Raw genomic sequence first — 25,320 nt, 5'->3', positions numbered from 1 at the left:
CCAAGTATTCGGTCAAACTATCAGAATTTTCAGAGGGAAACTTAGTAACTACCTGTTCCACTGCGCAAAGGCTTGCTTACATGAGCAGTTTTGTTGTCTAGATTCATTACTCATGATGGGTGTGTGTAACAAGTCGCACAATGAGGCAATCAGTGAGTTCTAAAATCATGAGCTGGTTGGAGACAGCACATCTGCGGAATTAAGACACAAAAATGCTGTCTTTGGACATGGGAATTTGTAACTTATTGTAGTCAGGTTCACTCATGTTATAATACTGAATTTTCGTGTCTTTCTGTATCCTTAACTCTTACTCTAATGCCCTTGAAGTGTGGTGTGATTTTCTGCAACTGCAACAAGACATCTGTTGTCAGTGCACTCCATAACTAACTCCACTCATGGTAATCCGAACCATCCAGATCAATTGTCATAAACTGCATATAGAGCCGCATGTCACTCAGTGCAGAGTGCACATGTACATGGTGGCCACTTAATGACAGGGATCGCCAACGTGGTTATCAAAATCTACCAGGGTCATCGGTTTCCTCTCTAGACAGGTCTCCCCATTTGGCACCCACCAGGTTGATGTCAGTGCGGTCCTTGAAATCAAAGCACGGTTTGATCTGCCTGAAATTCCCAAGGAAATCTGTTGTCAAATCGCTCTACGGATAACTGTACTCAATGAGAACCAAGTAACCCAGACCCGACCTGTACATAGCACCCTCTGCTACTCTTTAATCAATCACTTGCCGAGCGTACATGTAGGTGTAACACCCATTATGATGTGTATCCCCTTACATTATCATCATAATCTACCAAATCTTTGGTATCATCTTTGCACATAGCCCACCACTCAGTATGCACCAAAATGAAGTAGACACTCTCCTTGAACTTAAAGCATAGCATCATCTGGCAGAACTTCCCAAGGAAACCAGACGTCAAATCCTTCTGTAGATTACTCCAAACAAGAAGATCCAAGTCAGAGCAGTTGTTATATATACTGTACGTAGACCCTCTATAACTGACTTTCAGGGTGGACATTTGTATGTAGCACACGTTCTGACGCGTGTATGTAAGTTTTGACGTGGAGCACCTACACTATCACCATAATTTACCTTTGGTTCCCACAATGAAAGAGACTATTATCACTTGCCACCCACCAGGTTGACGTGAGCGCGGTCCTTGAAGTCGAAGCGCGGCGTGATCTCTCGGAACTGGTCGAGGATCTCGTTGTGGCGCGCCATGTCGGTGGCCAGGATGCAGCGGATGATGCCCTCGCGGGCCCTCCGGTAGGCCTCCGCGTCCAGCGACCTGAGGATGTTGCAGTCGGGGCGCTCCAGGATCCGGAACGCCACCGAGCAGTGGTGGTTCTCCAGCGGCGAGATGTCGTTGTAGCGCAGCGCCAGCTCCGTCTTGGCGTTGATCTGCCGCCAGACACACACACACATATGTACACAATCACACCACTCCGTGTGGGCTTTCCTACATCATCTACATTACATACAGGGTGAAAAGCGTTTAAACCGACAAACTCAGGGAGGTTGTAGGGGACACCAAAACAAATATTATTGAATTTTATCCATAGTGGATGCTGTCGAATTCCGTGACTGTTCCTTTATGGGGTTGTAGAAAAATATCTGCTACCAGTCACAATAAAAGGTTGTTCATTCGTCACACCACCGGTTTCGGGCTTGCGCCCATCTTCAGGTGTTTATACATTCGTTTACATGTTTGTACTGTTGGAGATCACTGTATAAATACAAAAATTATTTCCTGGTGACTACACAAATACAAGTGGGACAGTTGTAAGTTGTAAGGCAGCATTTGACGAAAATATATCTGTGCTTACAAAAAGATGAAGCACCATTATTACAGTTATGCTGTGATGATAGTTTTGCCACTTAGTTATACACTTATGGCCATTTTCACGTCCATATATCAGGTATAGCTCCATATTACACTAATATGATGTGCACTACACTATGTTTACATACAAACATGTAGGCTGTGGTCAAAGAACTTCGATGTAGCAGATGTAAAGATGTTGCTCACACAGAAACTCATAGGTTCTGGTCAAAGAACTTAGCCACAGTAAGTGCAATGGTGTTGCATATATGCCACAGTAAGTGAAAAGTTGTTGCATATTTGCAACACCATTGCACTTACTGTGGCTAAGTTCTTTGAACAGAACCTATGAGTTTCTGTGTGAGCAACATCTTTACATCTGCTACATCAAAGTTCTTTGACCACAGCCCACATGTTTGTATGTAAACATAGTGTAGTGCACATCATAATAGTGTAATATGAAGCTATACCTGATATATGGACGTGAAAATGACCATAAGTTTATAACTATGTGGCAAACCTGTCATCACAGCATAACTGTAATAATGGTGCTTCATCTTTTTGTAAGTACACATATATATTCGTCAAATGTTAGCTTACAATTTACAATTGTCCCACTTGTATTTGTGTAGTCACCAGCAAATAATTTTTGTATTTATACAGTGATCTCCAACAGTACAAACATGTAAACTAATGTATAAACACCTGAAGATGGGCGCAAGCCCGAAACCGGTGGTGTGACGAATGAACAACCTTTTATTGTGACTGGTAGCGGATATTTTTCTACAACCCCACAAATATTTTTCCCTAATGTCATTTTTTCCTATGAGGACTCTTTAAACCGGCAGAGGAGGATTTCTCTGGCGGCAAATTAATTACACCAACAAACACTCTGCCTCTGACAATCCACATTTCTGGGAACTGTCGGTCGAGGAATCGACGCACACGGCGACTGAAATGTGCCGGCGCCCCGTCATGTCGGAACCACATGCGTTGTCTTGTAGGGAGCGGGACGTCTTCCAGCAGTTCTGACAATGCTCTGGCGAGAAAATTGTAACAGTGCCTGCCATTTAATGGCCTAGGTAGCAGATACTGCCCAATTAAACAGTCCCCAACAACACCGACCCACACATTAACGAACAACCACACTTGATGAGCTCTAGTCACTGTGACATGTGGGTTACCCTCACTCCAAACATGCGAATTGTGCATGTCGAAGACTCCATCACACCCGAACGTTGCTTCATCGGTAAACAACACAGAGGATGGAAATGTAGGATGCATTTCACACTGTTCTAGGTACCACTGCGAAAACTGTGCTCTGGGTGGATAATCAACTGGTTCCAGGTTGTGGACACGCTCTAAGTGAAATGGACGTAACAATTGCTCTCGAAGGACTGTTCTTACATTCGTCTGATTCGTCCCCATGTTTCGTGCAATTGCACGAGTAGTGATTGAAGGATCCCGCTCCACATGCTCCAATACAGCTTCCTCAAATTACAGCGTTCTTACCGTGTCTTACCCTGTCCAGGTAATCTGCTAAATGACCCGGCCTCACGCAGACGTTGGTACACAGCAGCAAAGGTCGTATGATGCGGGATACGGAGATTAGGATATTATTATTGATAAACCTGCTATGCAGTACTCACTCCAGGTGTATCGCTCCATTAGTAAACAGAGACAATGCACTACTACGCTGGTGGACAGCAGTTTCCTACAACTGAAGAGCCTAATATGGCCTATAACAACTGAAGAGCGTAATACGGCCTCCACTGGTTCAAATACTCCTCATAGGAAAAAATTACATTAGGGAAAAATATTTGTTTTGATGTCCCCTACAACCTCCCAGAGTTTATCGGTTTAAATACTTTTCACCCTGTATATTGCACTCAAATAAGGTAAGAAATGGGAACACATCAAGTTTGGGCTGCCTGTGATTGGTATGAATATCAGTTGAAAATAATAAAGGCTGTCTATGCGTTACAATGAATCTTACCTCCATTATCACGTGAATTTCTGTAAGTTAAGAAGACACACACTATATAAATGAAATAAAACATACAACACTTGTGTAATATTCTATAACATTTATAAATTTTGCAAACCAGATAAATGAAATAAAACATACAACACTTGTGTAATATTCCGTAATATTTATTATTTTTACAAACCACGTTTTGGCCGCCTAGCCAAGGTTTCAAACAAGGTGCATCTAGAGAGTATCTCATCTGATATTCCAAGATGTCAATTTTTAATACTTGATTTGGGACTAAAATGAGAGGAATTATTTCACTAAAAGCTGATTTAAAACTATTAAATTCGATAAAATATGACTCGTTAAATACTGAACTACATGAAAAGTTACAAGTACTGTTCTGAGCAGAAAATTGAGGAATATATAGTAACCTTTTCTGACATGTTCCAGGGGAGTTTGTCAACAAGTTTCCTATAATTGTTCAACTTAATTTTCTTCTCAGAACAATTGTTATAAGTTGTCATGTTGTTTACTATTCAATGTGTCACATATTTCATCCAAGCTAATAGTCTTACATCACATTTTACTGAAATAATCTCTCTTGTTTTAGTCCCAAATCAGACATCAATAACTGTCATGAAACTTCCTGGCAGATTAAAACTGTGTGCCGGACCGAGACTCGAAATCGGGACCGGACCGAGTTCGAGTCTCGGTCCGGCATACAATTTTAATCTGCCAGGAAGTTTCGTATCAGCGCACACTCCGCTGCAGAGTGAAAATCTCATTCTGGAATAACTGTCATGTTTGAAAACCAACTCACGTTCTCAATAGATGCACCTAGCTTAAAACGTTTGATTCCATAGAATTTCGCAGCAACACATATTTATCTTTGTATGCCTCGATGGCATAATAGCCGAAAGCCAGTTTGTAAATTATTATTGTGGGACATTATTTGTGTTACGTGCTTCCTTTTATTCGAAATGTATCAAATATTCTACCAAGAACCGACGGAAAAGTCAATTAATGCAAGACGTATTCGGTTTCCGCACATGTTTTCTGTGAGAAACATCTACCATTGCATTACACATGAAGACAATTCTGAAGAGTGTTAGACCGTGGTTTCCCCAACGCTGTCAAAGTGAAACTTTATTATTTCCATGCCTCTGGGACATGCTGAATAAAATTTCATCGCTATTCCAGCTCATTTTTAGTACAGAAAAGAATCCACTACTTCAGATGAAGAATGGTGTGAGTGCATGATGGACATTAGGTTTGTTGATGATGAACATGTTGTATTGCTATCGCCACCTGAGAAGTTCAGTAACATTGTATGCCTCCAATATCCATCATGTACTCACACTATTCTTCATGTGAAGGAAAGACATTTTTCTGTACTGAAAATAAAGTTGCATAAGAATCAGTGTATCCTAAAAGTATGGAAAACTGACATAGCAGTATGGTATCATTCGGTCAAGGTATTCATAGTGTAAAACTTTTCATTTCTGTCACTCTATTTTCATAAGCTATACACTGAACTCAACAGTATCAACTTAACCTAGCTAAAGTCAACCAGTGTTAAAATGGTCACTTTGGCCTGGAAAAGGAATGTTTAATGTCTTCAGTTGATATGATTAAAGCAGTCGGTGTGCTATGATGTTACTGGAAACCTGATTCATACTTATCATGGTGATTAGAAGAACGCCTGAAATGGAAAAAGAAGTGGAGGAAAATTTAGGGTAATGGAAATGAGAGAGAAGTGGGTGGGGTTCGAATCCTGGTGCCATCAGAAAGCCTACTCCTGTCGAATAGCACCAAGATGGCCCCCGTGTTTAACGATCCTGTCTAATGACCAAATCCCTGTCAACACTGTCACGTGACCTGACAGGTCTGTGACATGGTATGGTGATCAGTAAACCCATGTCACCAACCCATCGTCTCCCTGGTCCCAAAATGACACCAAATTCCATTCATTACTCCGACCAACAAGTCTGGCTGATGTGTTCACAATTCACTGGCTCCAGTCGCATGCCGAGGTGAAGAGCAGAGTTTGTATGCCGCCGCTTCTACATTACCTGGTAGATGTTGTTGTAGCCTGGGTGGTCAAGGTCGTGACAGATGCATGACGTCAGCAGCACCAGCGTCTCCAGGTCGCCCAACTTGGCAGGGAGGTCCACTGCCCACATCATGGCGTACATCTGCCAACAGCGGGAAAAGCTAATCAGTAATATCTTATTGCTTAAAATTGTTGGTTACATGAAATCAGGCTGTTACACAACCAAACCAAAATCGTATATATATGGGAAGTATTATACAATGAAACACCAGTCTCGATATTTACCAAATTTTGTAGAATTCTCATCACATAACTGTAATTACATGATTAAACTTTCGTCACATTCAGAACTAAAGGTAAGCATCAAAATCAGTTTGAGGGGTCACCCCAAACTCAACCTCCTTCCCTCTGGTATGAATACAATATTGCATTGGTTGTTGCATGGAAGCTAACAGCCCCAAATGTCGTCTTGAGAAACTTCCTGCTATGCCTGAAACATACAACGTGTCACTTTGTTTACTGGTGGATGGTATGGAAGTAGATGTCTTCTCATTGCATTTCACATTATGTCTCATCATCATCATTTAAGACTGATTATGCCTTTCAGCGTTCAGTCTGGAGCATAGCCCCCCTTATACAGTTCCTCCATGATCCCCTATTCAGTGCTAACATTGGTGCCTCTTCTGATGTTAAACCTATTACTTCAAGATCATTCTTAACCGAATCCAGGTACCTTCTCCTCGGTCTGCCCCGACTCCTCCTACCCTCTACTGCTGAATCCATGAGTCTCTTGGGTAACCTTGCTTCTCCCATGCGTGTAACATGACCCCACCATCTAAGCCTGTTCGCCCTGACTGCTACATCTATAGAGTTCATTCCCAGTTTTTCTTTGATTTCCTCATTGCGGACACCCTCCTGCCATTGTTCCCATCTACTAGTACCTGCAATCATCCTAGCTACTTTCATATCCGTAACCTCAACCTTGCTGATAAGGTAACCTGAATCCACCCAGCTTTCGCTCCCATACAACAAAGTTGGTCGAAAGATTGAACGGTGCACAGATAACTTAGTCTCGGTACTGACTTCCTTCTCGCAGAAGAGAGTAGATCGTAGCTGAGCGCTCACTGCATTAGCTTTGCTACACCTCGCTTCCAGTTCTTTCACTATTTTGCCATCCTGTGAGAATATGCATCCTAGGTACTTGAAACCGTCCACCTGTTCTAACTTTGTTCCTCCTATTTGGCACTCAATCCGTTTATATTTCTTTCCCACTGTCATTACTTTCGTTTTGGAGATGCTAATCTTCATACCATAGTCCTTACATTTCTGATCTAGCTCTGAAATATTACTTTGCAAACTTTCAATCGAATCTGCCATCACAACTAAGTCATCCGCATATGCAAGACTGCTTATTTTGTGTTCACATATCTTAATCTCACCCAGCCAGTCTATTGTTTTCAACATATGATCCATAGATAATATGAACAACAGTGGAGACAGGTTGCAGCCTTGTCTTACCCCTGAAACTACTCTGAACCATGAACTCAATTTACCGTCAACTCTAACTGCTGCCTGACTATCCATGTAAAGACCTTTAATTGCTTGCAAAAGTTTGCCTCCTATTCCATAATCCTGTAGAACAGACAATAACTTCCTCCTAGGAACCCGGTCATATGCCTTTTCTAGATCTATAAAGCATAGATACAATTCCCTGTTCCACTCATAACACTTCTCCATTATTTGCCGTAAGCTAAAGATCTGGTCCTGACAACCTCTAAGAGGCCTAAACCCACACAGATTTTCATCCAATTGGTCCTCAACTAATACTCGCACTTTCCTTTCAACAATACCTGAGAAGATTTTACCCACAACGCTGATTAAAGAGATACCCCTGTAGTTGTTACAATCTTTTCTGTTTCCATGTTTAAAGATTGGTGTGATTACTGCTTTTGTCCAGTCTGATGGAACCCGTCCCGACTCCCAGGCCATTTCAATTATCCTGTGTAGCCATTTAAGACCTGACATTCCACTGTATTTGATGAGTTCCGACTTAATTTCATCCAGCCCAGCCGCTTTATTGCACTGCAATTGCACATTATGTCTGTGGCAGAGAAATCGGGGGGACCACATACGTCAGTCAAGGATTCATACAGTCCTCAAGGCAGCTGCGACGTGAAATGTAGTGTGGGGTCTTGCATTATCCTGCTGAAATATGGAATTTTGTACCATGGTCATGAAGGGTGCAATAACAGGATGTCATATACTGGGGACTATTAAGCGTCCCTTACACAATTATTAAATGACTCGTGTTGTCATATCAAGTTGCTCATCTTATCATGATCCAAGGAGTTGGAGAGATATGGATCTCAAGATTTGGTGGTGATATGATCACCAGAGATAGAAGCGAGACTCACTGTTAAACAACACGAAGTGCCACTCAATCACCCACTTTACTACTCTATCACTACATATTGCAAGTATTTGTTATTTGTGGTGTAAACAACACAAGGCAACTCGAGATGTTAACCCAGCTTCCAGTAATGTGTTTCTGACGACTTATGATGAGTCTCTGCCTGTAAGCTATGTCCAACTTTGAGCTGTTGTCATCCCTCTATTTGTCTAACAATCTTATGATCTACCCAAGGTGTGGTCAGTCTCTGAGAATCCGTCCTTACTCTTCTTGCCACACTGTTTTCATGGGTCCATCTGGTCCATCGTATCACGACATGTTCTCCAGGCATTTCACTCCAACGAGCTATGTGGTCTGTCGATGGTATTAAAGAAATTACGGCGCACTGCAAATATTCAACTGAATTTTTTCATTTTGAGAACAATAAAGGAATGGCCTGCTTTAATTGCTAAAAACATTCAAAAGTCAAGATTGCATAAACATTTCTTTATTTAAAACAACCGGTTTCGACAGACTTTGCTGTTTTCTTCAGGTCTGTAGCAGAGTGCATATACTTGGAAATACGTCTCATAACCTGAGTTAAGACGTAATATTTGAGGTTAAAAGTATTAGTTACAAGAAATGACAGTGGAACTGTACATTTACATACCTTAAAAAAGCTTTTTGCTATGAAATATGTTCATTTTAAGATGGCCCTCATCCTAGGAGGTTCAATTAAACACGTTCCATAATGAAAAGACTCTTTAAGGTATGTAAATGTACAGCTCTGTTTCCGTTCTTGTAGTGCCAAACTAAAACTTTTATCTCAAATATTACGTCTTAACTCAGGTTATGATACTATTTTCATGTACATGCTCTATGTTAGGGACCTGAAGATGACAGAAAAGTCTGTCGAACCGGTTTATGCGATCTTGGCTTCTGAACGTTCTAAGCACGTAAATATTTAAAAAAAATGTTAAAATTACTAATTTTTCCCTCACTAGGAAGCATTTATAACAGCGGTTTGTAGAGCCCTACCTGCCTAAAGCGAGAATCGCTGAATGAGCAGACACACCCATGACAAGATAACGTAACGCCACGTAGCGCAAAGTAAAAAGTGCACACACATGAACTTTACGCACTTATACAAAAATGTCCAAATCGTTAATTTTTTGAATGATTTGCAGGTTAAATCGTGAGATAAACTGTTGTTGCTGTTGGTTTTGTTATTGTTGTTGTTGTTTGGTCTTCAATCCGAACACTGGTTTGATGCAGCTTCCCATGATACTCTATCCTGTCCAAGCTTCTTCACCTCCGAATAACTACTGCAACCTGCATCATTCTGAATCCGTATATTCATCTCTTGGTCTCTCTGTACGATTTTTAACGCCCACACTTCCCTCAAATACTAAATTCGTGACCCCTTGATGTCTCAGAATGTATCCTATCAACCAATCCCTTCTTATAGTCAGACTGTGCGACAAATTTATTTTCTCGTCATTTCAGTTCTTCTTCATTAGTTACACGATCTACCCATCTAATCTTCAGCATTCTTCTGTAGCACCACATTTCAAAAGTTTCTATTCTCTTACTGTCTAAACTGTTTATGGACAATGTTTCCCTTACATGTATGCCTACACTCAGGCAAACACTTTCAAAAAACACTTTCAAAAAACACTTCCTAACACTTAAATATACATTCGATGTTACCAAATTACTCTCCTTCGGAAACGCTTTTCTTGTCATCGCCAGTCTACATTTTACGTCCTCTCTAATTCAGCCACCATCAGTTATTTTGTGCCCAAATAACAATTTCCTAATCTAATTCCCTGAGCATCATATGATTTAATTCGACTACACTCCATTATCCTTGTCCTGCTTTTGCTGATGTTCATCTTATATCCTCCTTTCAACACACTGTCCAATCAATTGATCTTCCAAGTCCTTTGCTGTCTCTGACACAATTACAATGTCATCGGCAAACCTCAAAGATTTTATTTCTTCTCCCTCCTACTCCAATTTTTTCTTTGGTTTCCTTTACTGCGTGTAAAATGTACAGATCAGGGATAGGCTACAACCCTGTCTCACTCGCTTGTCAACTACTGCTTCCCTTTCACACCTCTCAACTCTTGTTACCGCCGTCTGGTTTCTATACAAATTGTAAATAGCCTTTCGATCGGTGTATTTTACCCCTGCCACCTTTAGTATTTGAAAGAGAGTATTCCAGTCGAAATTGTCAAAAGCTTTCTCTGAGTCTATAAATGTGATAAACGTAGGTTTCCCATTCCTTTAGGCCGGTATTAAACTATCAAATTTCTTTGTCAAAGATTTGATCAAAGATGTGATCAAATATTCCGTCAAATATATTTGACAAAGATCTTTGACGTAGCACTAGAAGGGGTATTACACTGTCATCAAATTTTTCGTCAAAGTTCAAGATGGCTGACAACAACTTGTTATTAACCGCAGCAGTTGGACGTACCGCAACTGCATTGTGTGCACATGCGGAAAAGAAGTGGGGGAAAAAAAGGAACCATACATACGCGTTTGACAGTGTTAAATTCCTGGGATTACAACTTGATAATAAATTCAGTTGGGAGGAGCACACCACAGAACTGCAGAAACGGCTTAACAAATCTGTATTTGCAATTCGAGTGTTAGCAGACATAGGCAACATAAAAATGAAAAAGCTTACATACTTTGCCTACTTTCATTCCATAATGTCATATGGTATAATATTTTGGGGTAACTCTTCAAGTCAAACAAAAGTTTTCAGAGTCAAAAGCGTGTAATACGTATTATTTGTGCAGTAAATTCACAGACGTCCTGCAGAAATCTCTTGAAAGAACTGGGTATGCTAACTACTGCCTCTCAGTATATTTACTCCTTAATGAAATTTGTCCTAAATAATATATCTCTTTTTTCCAACAAACAACTCAGTTCATACATACAATACCAAGAAAAATAATGATGTGCACAAGGACTTAAAAGCACTTACTTTAGTTCAAAAATGGGTCCACTACTCAGGAACACTCATCTTTAATAATTTGCCAGCAAACATAAAAAATTTAGTTACAAATAAAGATCAGTTTAAAAGGAGCATGAAAGACTTACTAGTGGCCAACTCCTACTACTCCATTGACGAAATTTTTAATAGAAACAAATGATGTATTGTATTTATTCATACTATTAGTATTGTTATTTCAGCTTAAAAAAATCGACATGTTCCACGAGGATCTCCTCAGCACGGATCTATGGAACGAAAAACTAATCTAATCTGGGTGAAGCCGTGGGTTTTACGACGACACGATAAAAGCATTCAACAAAACTTGTTACGTGAGCTTACAGTGGAAGACGTCAAGTCGTACATCAATTACAGGGCTATTACAAATGATTGAAGCGATTTCATAAATTCACTGTAGCTCCATTCATTGACATATGGTCACGACCCACTACAGATACGTAGACAAACTCATAAAGTTTTGTTCGGCTGAAGCCGCACTTCAGGTTTCTGCCGCCAGAGCGCTCGAGAGCGCAGTGAGACAAAATGGCGACAGGAGCCGAGAAAGCGTATGTCGTGCTTGAAATGCACTCACACCAGTCAGTCATAACAGTGCAACGACACTTCAGGACGAAGTTCAACAAAGATCCACCAACTGCTAACTCCATTCGGCGATGGTATGCGCAGTTTAAAGCTTCTGGATGCCTCTGTAAGGGGAAATCAACGGGTCGGCCTGCAGTGAGCGAAGAAACGGTTGAACACGTGTATCTGGACATGCTGGAAAATTGGCTCATGCCACAACTGGAGACCGACAGCGCCGACTTCATTTTTCAACAGGATGGTGCTCCACCGCACTTCCATCACGATGTTCGGCATTTCTTAAACAGGAGATTGGAAAACCGATGGATCGGTCGTGGTGGAGATCACGATCAGCAATTCATGTCATGGCCTCCACGCTCTCCCGACTTAACCCCGTGCGATTTCTTTCTGTGGGGTTATGTGAAAGATTCAGCGTTTAAACCTCCTCTACCAAGAAACGTGCCAGAACTGCGAGCTTGCATCAACGATGCTTTCGAACTCATTGATGGGGACATGCTGCGCCGAGTGTGGGAGGAACTTGATTATCGGCTCGATGTCTGCCGAATCACTAAAGGGGCACATATCGAACATTTGTGAATGCCTAAAAAAAACTTTTTGAGTTTTTGTATGTGTGTGCAAAGCATTGTAAAAATATCTCAAATAATAAAATTATTGTAGAGCTGTGAAATCGCTTCAATCATTTGTATTAACCCTGTACTTAAGAATGGATGAGCATATATATCTGTATGTGCTCAGTGAAGTGTATCCCCATATCACAATGCGCAATATTAACTTAAGAAGACAGGCTCACTGTAACACTCCGATTCCTTGCTACAGGAGAGGTTAGGTTAGGTCAGGTCTCCAATCTTCTTAATCTATTTTTGTATTCAGGATGCCTAACTTTGTAGAGCGCCTCATCAGCTTCATACATCTCTAATAATTTTGTAGTTGTCGGCACACACCAGTTGTATTTACCGGCAATGTTTATAATAACACTACAGACAACAGAACGCTGCAGCGATGCTAGCGCCCCATGTGGTAACATGGCACATTGCAGTGAACAGAAGACAAGCGATTTCTTTGATCAAATCTACAGCGAGGCCCTAGATTTGATCAAATATTGGGCGACATTTGACAAAGTTCCCATTACACCATCAAATATCTTTGACAAAGATTTTTGACAAAGATATTTGACAAAGAAATTTGATAGTGTATTACCGGCCTAACCCACCCTCTAAAGTAAGTCATAGGATCAGTATTGCCTCTCGTCTTCCGGTGTTTCTCCAAAGTCAACAATGATCTTCCCCGAGGTCGGCTTCTACCTGTTTTTCAATCCTTCGGTAAAGAATTTGTGTTCATATTTCGCAACAATGACCCATTAAACTTATAATTCGTTAATTTTCCCACCTGTCAGCGCCTGATTTCTTCGGAACTGCAATTATTACAGTCTTATTTTAAGGCTGAGGGTACTTGGCCTATCTCGTACACCAGATGGATGAGTTTTGTCATGGCTGGTTCTCCCAAGGCTATCAGAGCTTCTGATGGTATGTCGTCTGCTCCTGGGGTCTTGTTTCGACTTACGTCTCTGAGTGCTCCGCTTAGCTGGTACAGATGTAATTTCAACTCAACTGACTAGCATAGGAAACAAAATCAAGGCAGTGTGTGATGTTACATTATAGACGACTTCCATCAACTAGGACCTTAATACGCTGACGTGAAATATTTTACTCACAGCTCTTAAAATAATTTTTGAATGATGCACACTACTGATCATTAAGATTGCTACACCAACAAGAAATGCAGATGATAAACGGGTATTTATTGAACAAATACATTATACTAGAACAGACATGTTGGGTGCATAGATCAAGAGAAATCAGTACCCAGAACAACAACCTCTGGCCGTAATAACGGCCTCGATACGCCTGGCATTGAGTCAAACATGGCGTGTACAGGTACAGCTGCCCGTGCAGCTTCAACACGATACCACAGTCCATCAAGAGTAGTGACTGGCGTATTATGATGAGCCAGTTGCTAGGCCACCATTGACCAAACGTGAGAGATCTGGAGAATGTGCGGGCCAGGGCAGTAGTCGAACATTTTCTGTGTCCAGAAAGGCGCGTACAGGACCTGGAACATGCGTTCGTGCATTATCCTGCTGAAATGTAAGGTTTCGCAGGGATCGAATGAAGGGTAGAGCCAGGGGTCGTATCACATCTGAAATGTAACGTCCACTGTTCAAAGTGCCGTCAGTGCGAACAAGACGTGACCGACACGTGTAACCAATGGCACCCCATATCATCACGCCGAGTGATACGGCAGTATGGCGATGACGAATACACGCTTCCAATGTGCGTTCACCGTGATGTCGCCAAACACGGATGCGACCATCACGATGCTGTAAACAGTACCTGGATTCATCCGAAAACATGACGTTTTGCCATTCGTGCACCCAGGTTCGGCGTCGAGTACACCATCGCAGGCGCTCCTCTCTGTCATGTAGCGTGAAAGGTAACGGCAGCCACGGTCTCGGATCTGATAGTCCGTGCTGCTGCAAACGTCGTCGAACTGTTCGTGCACATGGTTGTTGTCTTGCAAACGTCCCCATCTGTTGACTCAGGGACCGAGACGTGGCTGCAGGATCCGTTACAGCTATGCGGATAAGACGCCTGTCATCTCGACTGCTAGTGATACGAGGCCGTTGGGATCCAGCACGGCGTTCCGTATTACCCTCCTGAATCCACCGATTCCATATTCTGCTAATAGTCATCGGATCTCGACCAACGCGAGCTGCAATGTCGCTATACGATAATCCGCAATCGCGATAGGCTACAATCCGACCATTATCAAAGTCCGAAACGTGATGGTACGCATTTCTCCTCCTTACACGAGGCATCACAACAACGTTTCACCAGGCAACGCCGGTCAACTGTGGTTTGTGTATGAGAAATAGGTTGGAAACTTTCCTTATGTCAACACGTTATAGGTGTCGCCACCGGCGCCAACCTTGTGTGAATGCTCTGAAAAGCTAATCATTTGCACATCGCAGCATCTTCTTCCTGTCGGTTTAATTTCGCGTCTGTAGCACTCACAGCTAGTAATAGCGAATACCCTGTTGAAGAATCACAAGAGGAGGAGGTATACTTGGAAAAGGCCGGGAGATACGGGAAGATTTCAATTAGATTACATCATGGTCAGACAGAGATTCCGAAATCAGATACTGGATTGTAAGGCGTACCCAGGAGCAGATATAGACTCAGACCACAATATAGTAGTGATGAAGAGTAGGCTCAAGTTCAAGACATTAGTCAGGAAGAATCAATACGCAAAGAAGTGGGATACGGAAGTACTAAGGAATGACGAGATACGTTTGAAGTTCTCTAACGCTATGGATACAGCAATAAGGAATAGCGCAGTAGGCAGTACAGTTGAAGAGGAATGGACATCTCTAAAAAGGGTCATCACAGAAGTTGGGAAGGAAAACATAGGTAAAAAGAAGGTAGCTGCGAAGAAACCATGGGAAACAGAAGAAATACTTCAGTTGATTGATGAAAGGAGGAAGTACAAACATGTTCCGGGAAAATCAGGAATACAGAAATACAAGTCGCTGAGGAATGAAATAAATAGGAAGTGCAGGGAAGCTAAGACGAAATGGCTGCAGGAAGCATGTGAAGACATCGAAAAAGATATGATTGTCGGAAGGACAGACTCAGCATACAGGAAAGTAAAAAAAACCGTTGGTGACATTAAAAGCAACGGTGGTAACATTAAGAGTGCAACGGGAATTCCACTGTTAAATGCAGAGGAGAGAGCAGATAGGTGGAAAGAATACATTGAAAGCCTCTATGAGGGTGAAGATTTGTCTGATGTGATAGAAGAAGAAACAGGAGTCGATTTAGAAGAGATAGAGGATCCAGTATTAGAATCGGAATTTAAAAGAGCTTTGGAGGACTTACCGTCAAATAAGGCAGAAGGGATAGATAACATTCCATCAGAATTTCTAAAATCATTGGGGAAAGTGGCAACAAAACGACTATTCACGTTGGTGTGTAGAATATATGAGTCTGGCGGTATACTATCTGACATTCGGAAAAGCATCATCCACACACTTCCGAAGACGGCAAGAGCTGACAAGTTCGAGAATTATTGCACGATCAGCTTAACAGCTCATGCATCGAAGCTGCTTACAAGAATAATATACAGAGGAATGGAAAAGAAAATTGAGAATGCGCTAGGTGACGATCAGTTTGGCTTGAGGAAAAGTAAAGGGACGAGAGAGGCAATTCTGACGTTACGGCTAATAATGGAAACAGGGTTAAAGAAAAATCAAGACACTTCCATAGGATTTGTCGACGTCGAAAAAGCGTTCCACAATATAAAATGGTGCAAGCTGTTCGAGATTCTGAAAAAAGTAGGGGTAAGCTATAGGGAGAGACGGGTCATATACAATATGTACAACAACCAAGAGGGAATAATAAGAGTGGACGATCAAGAACGAAGTGCTCGTATTAAGAAGGGTGTAAGACAAGGCTGTAGCCTTTCGCCCCTACTCTTCAATCTGTACATCAAGGAAGCAATGATGGAAATAAAAGAAAGGTTCAGGAGTGGAATTAAAATACAAGGTGAAAGGATATCAATGATACGATTCGCTGATGACATTGCTATTCTGAGTGAAAGTGAAGAAGAATTAAATGATGTGTTGAACGGAATGAACAGTCTAATAAGTACACAGTATGGTTTGAGAGTAAATCGGACAAAGACGAAGGTAATGAGAAGTAGTAGAAATGAGAGCAGCGAGAAACTTAACATCAGGATTGATGGTCACGAAGACAATGAATTCTGCTACCTGGGCAGTAAAATAACCAATGACGGACGGAGCAAGGAGGACGTCAAAAGCAGATTCGCTATGGCGAAAAAGGCATTTATGGCCAAGAGAAGTCTACTAATATCAAATACCGGCCTTAATTTGAGGAAGAAATTTCTGAGGATGTACGTCTGGAGTACAGCATTGTATGGTAGTGAAACATGGACTGTGGGAAAACCGGAACAGAAGAGAATCGAAGCATTTGAGATGTGGTGCTATAGACGAGTGTTGAAAATTAGGTGGACTGATAAGGTAAGGAATGAGGAGGTTCTACGCAGAATCGGAGAGGAATGGAATATGTGGAAAACACTGATGAGGAGAAGGGACAGGATGATAGGACATCTGCTAAGACATGAGGGAATGACTTCCATGGTACTAGAGGGAGCTGTAGAGGGCAAAAACTGTAGAGGAAGACAGAGATTGGAATACGTCAAGCAAATAATTGAGGACGTAGGTTGCAAGTGCTACTCTGAGATGAAGAGGTTAGCACAGGAAAGGAATTCGTGGCGGGCCGCATCAAACCAGTCAGTAGACTGATGACAAAAAAAAAAAAAAAACACTCATCTTCGTGGTGTAGCAATTTTAAGGGCCAGTAGTGTAGTATCTACAATAGTGGTGAATAGTAGTGGGACAGTGCAGTTCCTTGCTGAACTCCACCCTTGGTCTCAAACGATGATGTTCATCGTTCCCCAATTTGTACACACCTAGTACAGTCTTTGTACAACATCTGAATTTTTCTTATTAGCCCTTCTGGTACACCCCCCTTTTCCTCAGGCACTCCCAGATCTTATCTCTTATAACACTATCATAGGCTTTCTCTATATCCAGGAATACATCAACAACATTACACTCCACTTCACTCACACACACACACACACACACACACACACACATATGGATGTCAGAGGCTAGAGAGTGGAGCAGGACTCACCATCTGCGCGACGCAGAAGGAGTGCCGGAAGTTGTGGAAGGGCACCTCGTTGTAGTTGTTGTAGACCTCGTAGAGGAAGCGGCGCAGCACGGGCAGCTCGATGGCGAAGCGGGTGTGCAGCTCGAGGTCTGTGTACATGAGCTGCAGCAGCAGCAGCACCTCCTCGTCCTCCCACTGGCAGCCGTCGAACGTGGGCTGCCGCAGCCGCGCCCGCACCTCGGCCGACACCGACGCGTCGCTGAAGACGGCGCCGCGCCCGGGGGCAGAAACGTCAGCACAGCAACACAAAGGCAGTGCGGGGCAGGTGCACTGCTGGCCGCGACAAACGCAACACCAGGCAGTACGACAAATAGTGCGTATGCAGAACAATATGAACAATACGTGGTTAAGACTTTGGAGACCGCCCACTTAGCAGAATGTCGGGCCTAGGAAACTGGCCATTCACTCCGCGATCGTCCTTGGTAGCTGAGTGGTCAGCACGACAGAATGTCAATCCTCAGAGCCCAGGATCGATTCCCGGCTGAGTCGGAGCTTTTATCCGCTCAAGGACTGGGTGTTGTGTTGTCCTAATCAAGGATAATGGAATGTAGTCGAATTAAGTCGGGTGATTCTGAGGGAAGTAGATTAGGAAATGAGACAATTAAAGTAGTAAAGGAGTTTCGCTATTTGGGGAGCAAAATAACTGATGATGGTCGAAGTAGAGAGGATATAAAATGTAGGCTGGAAATGGCAAGGAAAGCGTTTCTGAAGAAGAGAAATTTGTTAACATCGAGTATTGATTTAAGTGTCATGAAGTCGTTTCTGAAAGTATTTTTATGGAGTGTAGCAATCTACGGAAGTGAAACATGGACGATAAATAGTTTGGACAACAAGAGAATAGAAGCTTTGGAAATGTGGTGCTACAGGAGGGTGCTGCAGATTAGATGGGTGGATCACATAACTAATGAGGAGGTATTGAATAGAATTGGTGAGGAGTTTGTGGCACAACTTGACTAGAAGAAGGGATCGGTTGGTAGGACTTGTTCTGAGGCATCAAGGGATCACCAATTTAGTATTGGAGGGCAGCATGGAGGGTAAAAATCGTAGAGGGAGACCAAGAGATGAATACACTAAGCAGATTCAGAAGGATGTAGGCTGCAGTAGGTACTGGGAGATGAAGGAGCTTCCATAGGATAGAGTAGCATGGAGAGCTCCATCAATGCAGTCTCAGGACTGAAGACCACAACAACAACAACAACAAATCATTCTCATTTCATCCCAATCGACGCGCAAGTCGCCGAAGTGGGGTCGAATCGAAAGACTTGTACCCGGCGAACGGTCTATCCGATTGGAGGCCCTAGTCACCGCCGCTATTTAAAGCGTTACTGGCAACTATGTAATTGATGTATCTTCAAGAGTAATACATACTGAAATGAAATGATGAAATGATTCTTTTGTATTGCTGCCCAGTAGGCCCCATCTGGGGAAGTTCGGCCGGCGAGTCCCAGTCTTGTTTCAGTCAAAACCACATTGGGCGACTCCCGTGCCGGTGACGAGGATGAAATCATGATCAGGACAGGACAACACCCAGTCCATGAGCCGAGAAAATATCCGACGCCGCCGGGAATCGAACTCTGCCCCACAGCATGGGTGGTAAGCACGTTACTACTCAGCTAAGCAGGAGGACAGTAATACATACTAATAAAGGACGAAGCTTCCGCCGGCGGGGGTGGCGGAGCGGTTCTAGGCGCAACAGTCTGGGTTGGGTTGGGGTTGGGTTGTTTGGGGGAAGAGACCAAACTGCGAGATACACGGTCTCATCGGATTAGGGAAGGATGGGGGAGGAAGTCGGCCGTGCCTTTTCAAAGGAACCATCCCAGCATTTGCCTGGAGCGATTTAAGAAAATCACGTGAAACCCTAAATCAGGATGGCCGGACGCGGGACTACAGTCTGGAACCGCGCGACCGCTACGGTCGCAGGTTCGAATCCTGCTTCGGGCATGGATGTGTGTGATGTCCTCAGGTTAGTTCGGTTTAAGTAGTTCTAAGTTCTAGCGGACTGATGACCTCAGGAGTTAAGTCCCATAGTCCTCAGAGGCATTTAAAGCATTTGACGAAGCTTCAAGATTTATTTTTCGTATCTGATTTAGGTCTTTCACAGATTACGAATTTTAAAATAATGATGGCAGGAAGTATACTCCCAACTAAAAGCCTGAGGCGGGTTACTGAGCAGTCTCTTTCTCTTGACCTTCCACAATTTCTTACTCACTTAACAGGGAGAAACTATCTGTAGCACAATTACAGAACACTGAGAAACCTCATGAGAACACACACGAAATTGCGTCAATGCCATCATTTTGGCTCAGCCATTCATTCTGTCGAAGTAACTCTAGAAATTAACAACAGAAGGCAGAGCCAGTCAAGGGACAGCTGCCGAGACAGCAGTACTTCGCTTTCATACTAAATGAGTTACGGGCGGGAAGGAGCGCCGGTCCCCGGCACGAATCCGCCCGGTGGTGTCGAGGTCCGGTGAGCTTGCCAGTCTGTGGATGGTTTTTAGGCGGTTTTCCATCTGCCTCGGCGAATGCGGGCTGGTTCCCCTTATTCCGCCTCAGCTACACTATGTCGGCGATTGCTGTGCAAACAAGTTCTCCACGTACGCGTACACCACCATTACTCTACCACGCAAACATAGGGGTTACACTCGTCTGGTGTGAGACGTTCCCTAGGGGGGGTCCACCGGGAGCCGAGCCCCAAAATAACACTGTGTTTGGTGTGGGGCGGCGGAGGGGTGAAGTGGAGTGCGGTAGTCGTCGTGGGGTTGTGGACCACTGTGGCTGTGGTGGGGACGGAGCCTCTCCGTTTTCCGCCCGGCAGATTTGTGTCGAGGCCCGGTGAGCTGGCCAGTTTGTGGATGGTTTTTAGGCGGTTTTCCATCTGCCTCGGCGAATGCGGGCTGGTTCCCCTTATTCCGCCTCAGCTACACTATGTCGGCGATTGCTGTGCAAACAAGTTCTCCACGTACGCGTACACCACCATTACTCTACCACGCAAACATAGGGGTTACACTCGTCTGGTGTGAGACGTTCCCTAGGGGGGGTCCACCGGGTGCCGAACCGCACAATAACCCTGGTTTCGGTGTGGGGCGGCTAAGGGCTGAAGTGGACTGCGGTAGTCGTCGTGGGGTTGTGGACCATTGCGGCTGTGGCGGGGACGGAGCCTCTCCGTCGTTTCTAGGCCCCCAGTTAACATAACATAACATACTAAATGAGTCTAGTTTTCAAGCTACAGGTGGCTCGTGGATCGACAAAGTTGCAGCCCGACTTATACTTGGGAGAGGTCTCTTTGACACAAATTTGTGGCCTGAGCTATGCTCGGCTTTAGTCTCCAAAGTGTTAGGGATGTACAAATAGCCGGCCGAAGTGGCGGTGCGGTTAAAGGCGCTGCAGTCTGGAACCGCAAGACCGCTACGGTCGCAGGTTCGAATCCTGCCTCGGGCATGGATCTTTGTGATGTCCTTAGGTTAGTTAGGTTTAACTAGTTCTAAGTTCTAGGGGACTAATGACCTTAGCAGTTGAGTCCCATAGTGCTCAGAGCCATTTGAACCATTTGAACCATGTACAAATAGTGAATGTAGTGCATGGACCTACCAGCTCTGGCTGCAACAATGGCTCTAACACAGTTGAACTGAGCTCAGACGACACAGTCTGGAAGGTCATTCCATGCTGCTTCAACCGTTATACTAGAGTTGCAGCAGTTGATGAGTGTTGGCATGCCATTCTCTTGGCAACTTTTGACCAGATTGGCAACATGCAGTCTTGCATGTTGAAAGATAATATCAAGGAATCCTCAAAGGTAGGGAACAGCTATCAGTATGAGCACATCAACGAGAGCTGAACGTTTCGTGTACCAATGGCTGCCCATACCAAAATACCAAGTGCTGGGCCCTTGTGTTGAAGATGAATCCTAAGTCCCTACTGCCGCGTCGAGGGAAGGCGCTATAAATGGCCATCGTGTTAGCATTCCCTGTCGATCCAGACATCATCACGTTGCTCAAGTGAATAATTGTCTTGCTGCAGATGAGCCCATTTCTCAACTCAAGCTAAGTGATTGTAGGGAAGCAGCCTACTCACGCCGTAATAAATTCACATCAGTCTTTCCATTGTGTGCCAGCCGAGTCCGCTGTAACTAGCTCTGACGTCATAAATGTTGCGCAATACTTTAAAAATCAAGTAAATAACCTGAAACGGTTCTAGCATGTCAGGAGTAATACTAAATCAATATGTGTTGAATATCAGTTCGATAACTTTAACCATTTTCGAAATTTGGATGTTTTTCTGTAAAAATCATTGGCGCAACAGAAAAGAGCTAGAAACTTAAAAATTTATTTTTAGAGTCCTTTTTCATTATAATTTAATAGAAACAGTACTTTGAATCTCACAAATTAAGGTTTTAGTTGAAATTCAATATTTTCTGGTTTTTGTCTTAAAAATTAAGGAAGCAAGATAGATTAAGTAGGCTAATAAATAAGGCTAGGATGTTTAAATTTAAGTAGAATGGAGATCCGCTATAATCATAAAGATGTGAAAAATTTCAATTGAACAACTATAAAACTATAGCGACAGCGTATCTCCAAAGGGCAAGTTCAGAGCTCGTCTACTGCGTGTAGTGTAATTAAATTAATTCTCTCGCCTAAAATATTTTACTTAGCCACGGCAGACTTTTTTTATGATTACTTACGTGTGTGCTGATTGAGCATTTAAATTGAGAGCTTCATCTGCCATCAGCAAGAGGAGCTATGATTTATTCAATGACTTAAAGTGGTGCATTACTAGCCCAGCGGCCAGTTGGGAGAGCCGATTTGATCAGGCGTTCCCTTAGCCGTCCGCACCGCGGCTTTATATATAAGAACGCTGCGCGAGGAAGCAAGGCCCCAGTTCTCTCCAGACGCTGATTAGCGCACCACCTGTGCCGGGAGTCGCGTCGCGTCTCATTGCTATAAACAGCCTCGGGTGCCGTATTAAGTTACTCGGGATACGCGTAACCATGGAATCGTTTTCGAGTGAAGTGTTAATTCTGGGATGACTTTAATGATCTATCTTCAGTTTGCGTATGTCGTATTTTCACGTGCCGTCGTGGGACAGACATGCTACCATTATTTAGCGTGGCGTTTGATGAACATTATCATCAAATTATGGCGAGCATTCATTTAAACATTTAATTTGGACAGTTATAGTTGCATCAGCGCATTAGACTCTGAACTGCTCTGTTAGTCAGGTTGAGTGGATTCTTTTTTTTTTCATCTGTGACTTTCAGAATACAGAGAACTTTTTTTTTACGATCGTTTTTGATTATGAATCCCAGACAATCTCCTAATTCCTCAGAGCTATAAGCTGTAGCTATAAGTGTATTTCTCAGGTGAAGTGGGCACTAGGAATTCTAATTACAGGCTTCACGTTTTTCTAATCACTTTCTGGTTGCCAAAATTGTACTTAGAGAGCCAGTGTTGAGAACGGCAAAAGAGAGCATAAATAATAGGAACATTTATATAACAATTAATTCCACCTGCCGCCCCACATATGGTTAAAGGGCAGGGAAATGCATCTATTCTACATTACATTTATAAAACAAAATAATTCCTCCCCGCCGCCCCACATGATGTTGCTATCCGATCTATCGCAGGCAAACGAGCAATATTTCTGCGCTCTCAGGTGCTAGTCCTGTGGGGTAGACGAGAGCCTGAAGGGCGTTGAGAATGGGCAACTTGAAAAAATTGATACCTTATTCGCATTACAGTCACAGGACCCCACAGTGGCAATATGGCAAAACGATCAAATGCTATCTCAGTAGGCTGCACACTGTACAATTTGCGCAGATGTTGTCACACATTTCTCCTCCACACAAGAGGCCAATTACGATCTTCTCACAAGGAAGCAACATACGAGGGCAGTTCAATAAGTAATGCAACACATTTTTTTTCTCGGCCAATTTTCGTTGAAAAAACCGGAAATTTCTTGTGGAATATCTTCAAACATTCCCGCTTCGTCTCGTATAGTTTCATTGACTTCCGACAGGTGGCAGCGCTGTACAGAGCTGTTAAAATGGCGTCTGTAACGGATGTGCGTTGTAAACAATGGGCAGTGATCGAGTTTCTTTTGGCGGAAAACCAGGGCATCTCAGATATTCATAGGCGCTTGCAGAATGTCTACGGTGATCTGGCAGTGGACAAAAGCACGGTGAGTCGTTGGGCAAAGCGTGTGTCATCATCGCCGCAAGGTCAAGCAAGACTGTCTGATCTCCCGCGTGTGTGCCGGCCGTGCACAGCTGTGACTCCTGCAGTGGCGGAGCGTGCGAACACACTCGTTCGAGATGATCGACGGATCACCATCAAACAACTCAGTGCTCAACTTGACATCTCTGTTGGTAGTGCTGTCACAATTGTTCACCAGTTGGGATATTCAAAGGTTTGTTCCCGCTGGGTCCCTCGTTGTCTAACCGAACACCATAAAGAGCAAAGGATAACCATCTGTGCGGAATTGCTTGCTCGTCATGTGGCTCAGGGTGACAATTTCTTGTCAAAGATTGTTACAGGCGATGAAACATGGGTTCATCACTTCGAACCTGAAACAAAACGGCAATCAATGGAGTGGCGCCACACCCACTCCCCTACCGAGAAAAAGTTTAAAGCCATACCCTCAGCCGGTAAAGTCACGGTTACAGTCTTCTGGGACGCTGAAGGGGTTATTCTGTTCGATTTCCTTCCCCACGGTCAAACGATCAACTCTGAAGTGTATTGTGCTACTCTTCAGAAATTGAAGAAACGACTTCAGCGTGTTCGTAGGCACAAAAACCTGAACGACCTTCTCCTTCTTCATGTCAACGCAAGACCTCACACAAGTCTTCGCACCCGAGAGGAGCTCACAAAACTTCAGTGGACTGTTCTTCCTCATGCACCCCACAGCCCCGATCTCGCACCGTCGGATTTCCATATGTTTGGCCCAATGAAGGACGCAATCCGTGGGAGGCACTACGCGGATGATGAAGTTATTGATGCAGTACGACGTTGGCTCCGACATCGACCAGTGGAATGGTACCGTGCAGGCATACAGGCCCTCATTTCAAGGTGGCGTAAGGCCGTAGCATTGAATGGAGATTACGTTGAAAAATAGTGTTGTGTAGCTAAAAGATTGGGGAATAACCTGGTGTATTTCAATGCTGAATAAAACAACCCCTGTTTCAGAAAAAAAAGTGTTGCATTACTTATTGAACTGCCCTCGTACAAATGCGACTCCTGGATGAAAAACACTTCATTATCTTTGAATGTTTACAGAATATCTACGCCTCTCTGCTCAGCGGGGTTAAACTGTAATGCTTTTGGCTTCTTAGGCCATCGTCAGATAACTGAATACTAAACAGATAGTCCACACAAGTGGGAATTCTTTATCAAAGATATGTCATATTTTATGACTGTGTCGATACAAGACACAAGAATAACGTAATATCTAAAGAGAGACTGAACAAATAAATCTTATATTATGGTATATTTAAATATTAAAAACATATGAATGTCTCAGCCAAAAATGTTGTAGAACTGAGATATGTCACAGGCTACTACAGTGAAGATTGGGTGGTTGGTTGGTTTTGGGGAAGGAGACCAGACAGCGTGAACATCGGTCTCATCGGATTAGGGAAGGATGGGGAAGGAAG

At 43.3% G+C, this 25,320-nt stretch overlaps 1 protein-coding gene across 1 annotated transcript in view; it reads right to left on the bottom strand.

Moving 5' to 3' along the window:
* Positions 1 to 25,320, bottom strand: part of LOC126108184 (high affinity cGMP-specific 3',5'-cyclic phosphodiesterase 9A) — a 279,735-nt gene that overhangs the window by 83,712 nt on the left and 170,703 nt on the right. Inside the window, exons 6-8 of the mRNA XM_049913424.1 lie at positions 17,635 to 17,872; positions 5,890 to 6,012; positions 1,158 to 1,421 (exon numbers count right to left, since the gene is read on the bottom strand). Coding sequence (XP_049769381.1) covers positions 1,158 to 1,421; positions 5,890 to 6,012; positions 17,635 to 17,872 — 625 coding nt within the window. The remainder of the gene's footprint in view (positions 1 to 1,157; positions 1,422 to 5,889; positions 6,013 to 17,634; positions 17,873 to 25,320) is intronic.

Source organism: Schistocerca cancellata, chromosome 11 (assembly GCF_023864275.1).
Source record: "Schistocerca cancellata isolate TAMUIC-IGC-003103 chromosome 11, iqSchCanc2.1, whole genome shotgun sequence".
In the NCBI taxonomy this organism is placed as follows: Eukaryota; Metazoa; Arthropoda; class Insecta; order Orthoptera; family Acrididae; genus Schistocerca; species Schistocerca cancellata.
Note: the sequence above shows the minus strand (reverse complement) of the source record. Positions and strands in the feature narration are given on the sequence as shown.